Source organism: Triticum aestivum, chromosome 6D (assembly GCF_018294505.1).
Source record: "Triticum aestivum cultivar Chinese Spring chromosome 6D, IWGSC CS RefSeq v2.1, whole genome shotgun sequence".
Classification (NCBI taxonomy): Eukaryota; Viridiplantae; Streptophyta; class Magnoliopsida; order Poales; family Poaceae; genus Triticum; species Triticum aestivum.
The window spans coordinates 403,949,836-403,960,598 of NC_057811.1; the positions used below are offsets into that span (position 1 = coordinate 403,949,836).

The 10,763-nt window shown below is 44.1% G+C and overlaps 2 protein-coding genes across 2 annotated transcripts; one reads left to right on the top strand and one right to left on the bottom strand.

Moving 5' to 3' along the window:
- Positions 1-203: 203 nt before the first annotated feature.
- On the top strand, positions 204-1,073 carry LOC123145395 (chemocyanin). Its single transcript, XM_044564799.1, has 2 exons — positions 204-660; positions 762-1,073. Exons 1-2 carry the CDS (start codon positions 477-479, stop codon positions 959-961), a joined length of 384 nt encoding a protein of 127 aa, XP_044420734.1. The 5' UTR covers positions 204-476; the 3' UTR covers positions 962-1,073.
- Positions 1,074-1,125: 52 nt separating this feature from the next.
- On the bottom strand, positions 1,126-1,708 carry LOC123145398 (uncharacterized). Its single transcript, XM_044564801.1, has one exon. It carries the CDS (start codon positions 1,696-1,698, stop codon positions 1,525-1,527), a length of 174 nt encoding a protein of 57 aa, XP_044420736.1. The 5' UTR covers positions 1,699-1,708; the 3' UTR covers positions 1,126-1,524.
- Between the last annotated feature and the right edge of the window lie 9,055 nt (positions 1,709-10,763).

Consider the following 10,763-nt stretch of genomic DNA (forward strand, 5'->3'; position numbering starts at 1 on the left):
AACATGCAATGAAACTTGCCATTCCCTCCCCTAAAAAAAATGCAATGAAACTTCTTTCCAGCGCCAAAGATAGGCACCGCCACCTTTGATTCTCAGTTTCATATTTGGCTGGGAAGGCCTGCTGCACACAGGGCGCACGCCGAAATCATCAGACATGGCTGCTATTTTACTCCTGGGAGAGCTCGTCTTTTTGTTGCGTTCCTCCGCTCCCCGCCACCGACTAGCTCGGTAGCCAAAGCAAAAGCACCGCAACCTGCCAACGCCGGAGCGGGAGCGGCGGCCGGATTCACGCGCACCAACTCCACCTGCGCGCGCTCCTCAACACTACTGCCACTAAATACTCAATGCCTAGCTAGCTCGGCCGCGCAAGCACGCGCTATAAGAGGCCACGCCGGTGCGCGGCAACCGGCAGCTCGTTCGATCTTGCCTGCGACTTCGAAGCTGACTGTCACCGTCACTAGTAGTGTATTGCGTCGATGGCTCTGGGAAGAGGCAGTGCGAGGAACAGCGCCGCGGTCCTCGGCGCGGCGGCGCTGCTGCTCGGCTTGCTCGCGATGAGCGCCGAGGCGGCCAAGTACACGGTCGGCGACTACGGGGGCTGGAAGTTCAACGTCGCCGGGTGGGCCAAGGGCAGGACCTTCCGCGCCGGCGACGTGCTCGGTGAGTTGATGTCTGCTTCATTGTTAGCCGCCGCTCGCTAGTTTGTAGGAGTAATATATGCGTTCGTTCGTGACACGATGCGCTTGTGAGTGTGTGTGCAGAGTTCAAGTACAACGGGGCGGTGCACGACGTGGCGGCCGTGGGCGCGGCGGCGTACCAGAGCTGTGTGGTGCCCAAGGGCAAAAGGGCGCTGCGCAGCGGGCACGACAAGGTGAGGCTGGTCAAGGGGATGCACTACTTCGTCTGCACCGTGCGCGGGCACTGCAAGGCCAACATGAAGATCGCTGTCAGGGTCATCTAGGGACCAGAAGTGGCTAGTGACTTGTTACCACATTCAGATCAGATCGATCCAAAGCTTTCGACTAAAGCCTTTTAGTTTGCTTAATGCTTAAACCAACTGTTAGTTTGCTTCCCATTGCCGTGCACTCTTGTTCTAGATGCAGCAACCGCGAGTTACAATTCCTGTTAATTTGAATATGGGTCTAAAGCTTTCTGAAAACGATGGACTAGCGCTTTTCCATCCTTTGTTTACACAGGAAAAACCTAACCAGTAAATCTCAAAAAATAAAGGAAAAAACCTAACCAGTAAGGAAGAGATAGCAAATCGGGCACTCAGGGGAAGATGACGACACAAGAGGTTCCATTTATAGTGAAACTCGTACTAGTGCCATAATATATCGATCGGATATTTGCATACCTTCTCTCCTACTTCAAAAATACTAAGGTTTCGTCATAGAGATCCACAAACCTTGCCACGATAAATTTCACAGCTACCCACTATGCATCGTCATAGTTATAATAAGTTCTTGAAGATCACGTTTCTGTCATGTCAGAGTACACTTCTCTTCGCCAGGGGTGCGATAATCACTCGTCTTTGTCGTCTTTCTTCGGCTTACGGTATGTTTCCTCAATGTGCTTTGCCAGGAAAACATACGTGTTGAACAGCTTCTTGACATTTGGAACGTTGTAGTTCTGAGCTACATAGACACCACATCCCACTCCCACCAAAAACTTGAAGCTACCACCGAAAAGCCCCATCGCGAGAAAACCTGGAGACGATGATATAAGGTTATGTACATGCATCTCGACAGAGGATGTAAAAAAACATGGGAAAACAAAAAATGATACAAAATGATTGCTGTCATGTAGCAGAAACACACTACCCTTTCCAAACATGAAGCCAAATGACACATATTTCGCAGAAGAAAGTAACAGAAGCTACGTTTACTGGCACTGTGTAATAACGATTCATTTCTTCAGATTCCAACCTCATACGTTTGGTCATTATATTATAGATATAATTCCCAAAGTCAGGATGTTGCCGCTCAGTTGCTTCATTGATTGTGTAGTCCAGTAGGATGCTACAACAGCAAGAATAAAAGACACTGGCAGGAGAGGTGGCTGCCGAGATACATTAAGCAGAGGAAAAGTCGAGTCAGTTAAGAAGTGATACAATGGCCAGCCTAATCGGACTATTTAAGCCTAGCTCTTTTATATTTCAAGCAATGAGAAATCTCCCTGTCCTAACACTTCCCTCAACCCTTCAGATTCTCTAATATGTCACCTTCCAAGAATACCAATATACCATGCTAGCAACCATGACCACTTGTTAACACAGGACCCATCCTCTACCGAGCTACCACTCCATCCCTGGTTTTTGGCCAGCACCACCTCTGATATTACTGACCCCAATAAGATTCCAAATCTAGAATTGGGCAAATGTAATTGAAGAATCTATCAGATCTGCTAGTAACCTTCATCTTGCAAGGTCGCCAAAACCGAATTCATGATCCAAGTATTTCATTTGAAAATTAAACAGCCAAACCATGCATGCTCATTTGTCAAGCTTAGAGCACCTACATCATTCTTGGGAAAATGCAACAATCCAATTTTTTCCTGGTTATAGCATCACAATCAAAGGAAAATACATTTCAACCTACAGTCAAGGTTTAAAATGCCGCTAACAATGCTCACTGAGTTGAGCGCACAACTATTTTGTTTAAGCAGAATTTAGAAACTCTACTGTTTTTACAGATGGAAAACTCTATTGTCATCATCATGTATAACTAATTAATATATTTTATCAGGGCTAACTGCATGTCTACACACTTAAAATACTGAATATTCACTGGCATCAGCTCTAAAGTGTCATACAAATTTCCCTTCCCCAACTACTCCATAAAGAAAAGAACATTAGACATGTAATAGTTCTACGTGACTATTGTTAATGATGATCAATTCACTTTAGAAAGAAAATGGGACAAGAGGTGAAGGTACGATCTAAGGCCAACTCCAACCTTCGACCCCAAATGGACGGCCGTTTGGTCCCGATTTTGTCCGTTTGGGTCGGCAAAACGGACACTGGCGTCCAGATGCAGTCGTTCGGCCGTTGATGCGCCCAACCGGCCCGCCACATCCCAAATTGTCCGTTTTTTTTGAACTTGCAAATTTGACCCAAAACAAACTCAAATAGACATTGCACATAATTTATAAACATTAATATAACACTCTGACCTCTAAGCATTGCTGCAATGCTGCACCGGCAGTTTTAAGATTTAAAACAATCAAGTACAACCAAAGAAAATACTATACAGTCTGACACATGATAGTTTTTTTTTCGAGGAATAACACAATAGTATAATATAATCCTCAACCACATGATACATATAAAACCAAAATAATTATCAGCCAGTAACATATTGAAACTAAGAGATTGGAAACAGTGGAATTTGACATGTCAAAATAAAAGCAAAGGTGAAATTATCATGGCATTAGGGGATAGGGCATTGATCTAGTTCAATACCGGGTTAGCAGCTGCAGGTCGAGGAGATCGGGCAGTCGGCCTCCGGCGCCGGAGTCAGGAGCGGCAGGTCAGCACGACGACGGCCAGGCGCAACGGGGGTGCGGAGGGAGGCGAGGGGTGATGGCGCCGGGAGTGCGGCGAGGTGGGCGGCGCAGAGGAGGGCAGGGGAGCACGCGCGGGTCGGCAGGGAGTCAGGGATCGGCGTCGCGGGGAGCGGATGCGTCGAGGAGTGGCGGCTGGCGGGGGATGGCGGCGGCGATTCGCCAGCGAGGGTCACCGGTAGAGGAGGGAGTCGGGAGGGGACTTTTTTTTTTCTCCCGTAGCTTTATTTATCACGGGATCTTCTTGCAGAAGGGGCAAAGATCCGAATTGGGCAGCCACGAGGCTGCAGGCGGCCCACAGTCCAAATACGGTTTTAAATGTTGAAGTAGAGCCCAAAAACTGCATCTTGTCAGTTGAAGACGAGGAGTAACATAAACTCAACCCACCGAAAACAATATTCATGAATTTTAAAAAAATATTCAGTGTTTGAAAAAACATTATCGAACTTGAAAAATCTTCATGAATTAAAAAAAGTTAGCAATTTTGTAACATGTTCATCAATTTGAAGAATGTTCATGAATTGAAAAAATATTCAAAAAATTCAAAAAAAAGTTCAGGATTGCAAAAAATCTTGCAAAATTCAAAAGATGTTCATGAATTCAAAAATATTTGCAAACTTAAAAAATGTTTGCGAATTAAAAACATGTGGGCTAATTCAGAAAATATTTATGAAATTGAAAAATGTTCGCAAGTTCAAAAGTGTTTGCGAAATAAAAAATATATATTGATGAATTTGAAAAAAGGAAAATAAAAGGCAGGAAAATGCGAAATGAACACAGAAAAATGGTCTGGAAATGTTTCAGAACCTTTCCAAAACCAAAGAGAGGAGTCCTACTGGTTGGGCCGGCCCAACTGTACGTAGAGGCTATACAGAGGTACTTGGTAGGTCGCTACACGACACACGCAAAATAAGAGTGCCCAATGATCTTCTGCTGAAAGTCTGCCATGCTTGCTGATACGTAGGGTTTCAGGCCAATTGGCATATAATCGATAGATATGATCAATGGTGATGCCATCGAAGATGTTAAGTTAAGTGATTCATGCATCTTGTCTCAATGCATGTTGATCCACCAATTCTTCCTTCTAGAGATTATAAAGATGTCTCGTGCAATGACTTTGGGGCATTGCTTGCTATCCGGCGAAGAGGAGTGCCAAAAGTCAATCTTCATTGAAAATTGATGGCTCAAGCTCCTGAAATCCATTGGATTGGATGACGATGAGCTACCATGCCAATGAAGAACCACCAAGTGATGGAAACCAAGTGGGAGAAGGGGAAGGTCACGCGTGACGCCGGGGCATCTAAAATACCCCGCCACAATGGACATACATTTTTTCCACAAGGAAGGAGAAGAGAGAGAAGAAGTACAAACTCATGTTGGGTTCGCAAAAAGAGAGGAAGGATTGGGAGCGAGAGAGGATGAACAACAAGTTGTAAATTGGGAGGGAGAAGATGGACTTGGAGAAGCAAGATGTGTGTGCCAAAGGGAGTCGAGAAGGTCCGGACTTTTGGAGCAATATAGCTCAAGAAGGAGCGATTATAACTTGCTTGAGACACGGAGGATTCAAGGATAATGCTTACTAATGCAAATCTCTTGGATCCGGAAGGTGATAACTGGGTTGAGAAGAGGAAGAAGGAGATCAATCTGCGCAAGGAGTACGAGGGGGAAAGAGCGTCCGCCACCGCAGCGGACGCATCCCAGATGTTGAATTTCATTTTGGCATGTTTTAATCTTGAATTATGATTCAGTTTGCTTTGTTGCATTGAATTGGTGATAAATTACAACTATGCGATCGACCGACGTGCATGGATCTCTACTCCTAATGAAGCAGTTGGTAGTCTCCGCCGGTCAATTTTCGTCCCACCTCCCTTGATTTTTTGGGTACCTCCTCCCACCTCTGACTTATCCACCAGAAACCGAAAAAACCTCCTCCTAAGGCCCCAACCCGCACCCATCCACGTACCAAAAAAATAGACCTACGAAGGTTAACCAACGAAAAAAGACCTATGGGTTAACCAGCGACAAAAAAACCTAAACCTATCGCCCGCTCCCTCGCGCCCCTGTTGCTCCCTCCTCGATCCCGATCTGGATCGAGGGGACGAGGAGCTCCTGCCTCCCCGACGGCCGGCCTCCTCCTCGCCCCCCGCTGCGTCCGGCGCCGCCACGGCCTCTGGAGCCAGGGAAGCCATGGCCCGAGCTCGGCCTCGAGGTCCCCCCCGCCGTCTCCTGCAGCTTCTGCCCCACCGCCTCACCGACCGAGCTCGCCGTCGCACCAACCTCGGTGCCGCGCCACCGCCGGCTCTGGTCGCCGCGCCTCCGCCGGCTCTGGCGCAGATCTGGGCATGGCAGCGCGAAGTGGCCGTTTCTCTGGCTCGATCTGCTGCTACGGTGTCCAGGCGGCCGGAAGGAGATGGTGGTGGTTGGAGGGGCTGTAGGCGCGCTGGTCTTACACGGTGAGGGTTGGCAAGGTGGGCTACTCGGGTCCACTGGTTGGATGGTTAAGGTTGCCGGCAAAAGCTGAACTCTGGCAGTGGCCGGAGTTGTCGATGGCGGCACCGGCAGGCCGTTTCCTTGCTGAAGGTATCAATGTTGCAGTCCTCACCTTCCACTGCCCCATGCCTCCCCCTGTGATTCACTGAAAACCTGATTCGATCCAGCTTGCCTGCTTTGTACTGTATTGCGCAGCAGCCAGACATGCCCATCCGGCCGGAAAGGAATCGGCAAGCTGCAGATTGATCAAGCTAAGTAATTTTCTTATCTTTGTTTGCACAGATAGCACGCCTTCTTGCTGATTACTTCTTCCCGTACACTCACGTGAAACAACATAGATTCACTAATTGATTTCGGCCAGATGCGCTAATACAGAAAGTTAGCTTGATTAGTTAATCTTCAGCTAGATGAGCGGGCAATGGGTGTGTGACGCACCTATGTTTTTATTGTTTTGATCTGGTCAAGTTCACACGGGTTCTTATTTTCATAAGGCCAAATGGTGTTCATCAATGCTTTCGATATCTTTCCTCTTTTTGCTATGTATGTTTTCATGATATTTCTCTTGTCCTTTACATAAAATATCTTTTCATTGCCCCTCGGATGACTCCCAAATGTTGTATTTCATCTGTCAAAAAAGGTGCTTTGCCTGATAATAATTTTTTTGTTATGTTTGTTCAACAGTACACAACAACATTGATTGTGCTAGGCGTGATGGAAACGTGATGCTCGCAGACACTTGTCAAGATGCGGAAGGATGGGGACACAATGGTGGGGAACTTGGGTATATGAATGATAGACATGATCAAAATATGCATGCCACATTAGGTTGACATGGAGTGGAGAGGAGCCGAGGTAGGGGTGGTGAAGGGAGGCATTGGAAGAACAAAGAAGAAGGTATTTGGCAGAAAATAAGGCAGAAAAATCAGTTGGGCACATAACGTTTAGCAAAAATGAGCTCACCATTTTCGAGTGTTTACTACATCCTGGTCATCTACAAGTACTACAAGACATCATATGTAACTACAACCTTCCTCTTCAACATGTCGTTTATTTTGCGGGTGTCATGTCTTTCATTTCTGTGGGTAGCATTTATGTTGAAGATAATTCTTTATTCCTTTGTAAGGTTAAATACAAGCATGTTAATTATTGTATGATATAGATTTTGTTTATATATAGTATTTAAACTCAACATGTCGTTTATGAGAGAGAGAGAGAGAGAGATTACCACTCAAATTAGTATTTAATGTAATGAAGGTCAGACTCTTGTCTGGTTTGTAGGAGAGAGGGAGGTGTTGGCCGCGTCATGGTTCAGTTTGCTCTGGATTTTCAGTTCTTTTCACCTCATAATTATCTTTATTTATGTGTTAAGCTTTTTTTCTTCTTTTGGTCCTTTCCATTTGAGGCTTCTTGTGCACCTTGATTTAGTTCTGTTATTTATTTGGTGCCAATGTCTTAGGACAATACTTTCATGCATGTATTATTTCCAGCATTCAAATTTGGAGACCTTTGTTCCACTAGGTTTGTTGCATTCACCTTATTGAAGATAATAAACACTTATTGAGGAACATGCTAAGGATGGAGGAACGGACGTCAAGTTCCAGCTGCATATTATTCAGCTCGATTCATTGCTTAGGATAATTCAGAATCTAAAATTTGAAGGTGAGGTAGAGGAATATTGCCTGTCCTGTCCAGAAACAATGCTCGTTTTTTATTCCAGTCTATGTATTTCTTGTGTCTCATGGATTGAGTATTTGAGTTGGAACATAAGTATATTAGTGTCATAGAATTCGCACATATGCTTTATCCACTTGTGGTTACTATTTACAAAGCATATATTTATATTTGGATTACAAATTCTCTGTACTTGTTGTCGTACTTTGTGTTTTCTACTGATTGTGGTGCCTCTTGAAGGGAAAGCTAGGAGTCATTAATGACAGGTACGGAGGTTGGTGGACACCTACAAGGATGTGGAGGTGAGCATCATCGTGATGCGGCACAACCTCGGGGCGGCGCTGGCCACCCTGAACACGTTCAAAATCTTTGAGAATGGCCAATCACGGCGTTTGCGTTTGTTAGGCCGCGCGTGGGCGGCGCCAGCTTTAAGAAGCGGTTCCGGTTTGTTTTCGCCATACCTGAGGGCGTCGCTGTCCGGTTTATTTTTGCTGTTCGGATCACCGCAAGGTGAGTCGAATCAATCTCGTACGCCTTAGGCGATGCCCCAACTTTCTTGATATTCGTCGACATGATTCCTCAGTATGAGTCTAGAAAAATATGGCTATTTGATTGTAAAGAGCAAGAAAAGAAAATAATAAATTTGTATCTTCATGTGCATGTGCATTACATTCGTTTTCATTCTACTGATATTTTTTTGCAGGAGGAGAAAGCAACATGAAGTTTCTGGGGCGGGTAATGCTCTTCATGTCCATGGTTGAGTTTAATTGATTTTTTTAATGATAAGGGAGGTCATGGATTCGTAGTCGTGGTTCATGTTATTTTTCTGAACTATTTTTCAATATGTTGAATCATGTGAGAGTATTTCCAGTTTTCACACAAATATACAAACTCATCTCCATGCTATATTTTAGGATAGGCTACAGATGTCTATGTTCTTTCATCCAGCCCATGACGCAAACTTCTTCCATTTGCCAAATTTGCTCGAAATAATGTTGTCATTGAGAAAATTATTGTGTGTGGCTCTTCCAGCTGTACATTTGGTACGATTTGCTCCAGCATGCGTGATGTGGTTATGATTTTCTGGTGCCTATTTTTTTTTGCAGAGATTAACAATATTTGGAAGATGGTATGGTTTGCCGGACCGGAACTAGAACAAGAACAAGAACGAGGAGGAGCTTAAGTAGGGCCATGTCAGGGTGTCGCTGCAATAGGAAATTGTCGCCGGCACTAAATACCAGGGGAACCAATTTTTTTTTTCTACAAAGGTAACAAACTTTATGCGTCTAATTGAACTATAAATTATTGCCTATATAGAGGGACCAAATCGAGCAGGCCATAAACAACCTATTCCTGCTTATCTTTGTTTTCTTTGTATTTGTATTATTACTCTTGGTTTCAACTGGTGTGTTGAGTGCAATCTTCCGGGTGCAATCCTCAAACATGGGATGTCAGTACTAGCCTTAATTCAACATCTGGATTGGCTTATGATGGCATGGAGTTCCATCGTTTCGGCTGCTCGCGGCGAGGAGTGTGTGGCCGGTGCTTGCGGCAACAGCGGAGTGGCGTGCGCGAGCGCGGTGTAGGCAGTGGCCAAAGGCTCATCGGCCGCTGCGAGTACGCCGTTGGCACCAGGTTCATGACATTGTAAAATAAATAAATCTTGATTCAAGATAAATGAAATCTTTCCTATATACAATCAGCTTTTTATTGAAGGTTGCATTTGATGGTTTATTGGCTCTTCTGTGTTTCTAATTAACATTATTAATATTTAGGGTGTAAGAGCTTTTGAATTTAGATGGTAGTCGAAGGAGTGGGCCAGATACTTAGCAAAAGGTTTAGCTGTTTTTTTTAGAACAGAGATGGAGCATGGGTTACCGACAAGATCCAACACAGAACGTGAAGTAGTGTGACTAAGTCCAAGAAGGAAAAAATGCTAGAGGGGGACCAGCCAAAGGGTGAATTTCTTGTGCACACGGTCCTTTTGTTGGCATCCTTGAATGTTTTGAGAAAACATCTAATAAATATGGTTGACATGCTTAAATATGTTTTGAAAATAAAATCCAAAAAATATATGAATTACATGGGATAGACCGTATTTGCAAGATGGAACACTCGTGTCACAAATTTGAAGTCAAATTCATAACATAGTTCAAGAAAAAAGACGAATTCGATAGTACACAACATTAGTTGGGCTTTAAATTTGGCCAATTACCACTCGATACTATTTTTGTTTTTCCCAGTTGGGTTTCAAAAGTTACTTGATTTTTGTGACAATCGGTTCCTTTTGTACCTATCTGCGGACCTTTTCTCAGTTTGTTTTAGATGTTTTTAAGTACAAACCGATGCCAGATGGGCTACAAACCTATTGCTTTATATACTTACCAATGGCCATAGTTAACAATTTGGGCCTAATATTGGACATGAACTTAAACAATATACAGTGTTTTTTCAGGCTGATTGTTGCTATGAAGAATGGAACGGACATGCTATTGTTAAAGAACACTCTCGGAAGTTGGATCTCTCTTTTTGTGCTATTATTGCTCAAATTAAGAGGCTCATTACAAGGAATTGTCAGTTTTTGTGTACCTTGTAATAGTGATATGCATGGACGTGTGAATTGAGTGATATTGATACTATTTAATAATGGATGGTATACGTGGCGAGCGGTTTTCTGGTTTAGGAGACACCAAGACTGCCGAGAAAGAAAGAAGCCGAAGAGAGTTTTAATTTGTCACTATTTGATGAAACCATATGCCATCATGCTTAACATGTATTTCTGAATTAAAATAACAATATGATAAATGTGCATATTTCTATTATTTCATGGCAATGTATGATCATCCGGCTTTTGCCCGTACAAACGCACGGGCATTCTCTTAGTTTACATGGATTCAAGGTTGATGCGAGAAACATGGTTGTCCGACATGACGTTTGATGGCTCGTGCGGCGCTGTGGAGGGTAATGCCTCATGATCTAAAAACTATATCGAGGACCGAGTGTTTATTTTTCGAACACTTAAGATTTAAACCACTTGG

What these genes read in the sequence shown, in the direction of transcription:
- LOC123145395 (XM_044564799.1), top strand. Translation starts at nt 477, where the DNA reads ATGGCTCTGGGAAGAGGCAGTGCGAGGAACAGCGCCGCGGTCCTCGGC. An exon ending in CCGCGCCGGCGACGTGCTCG is followed by an intron (nt 661 to 761) that starts GTGAGTTGATGT and finishes GTGTGTGTGCAG; the next exon opens with AGTTCAAGTACAACGGGGCG.
- LOC123145398 (XM_044564801.1), bottom strand. Translation starts at nt 1,698, where the DNA reads ATGGGGCTTTTCGGTGGTAGCTTCAAGTTTTTGGTGGGAGTGGGATGT.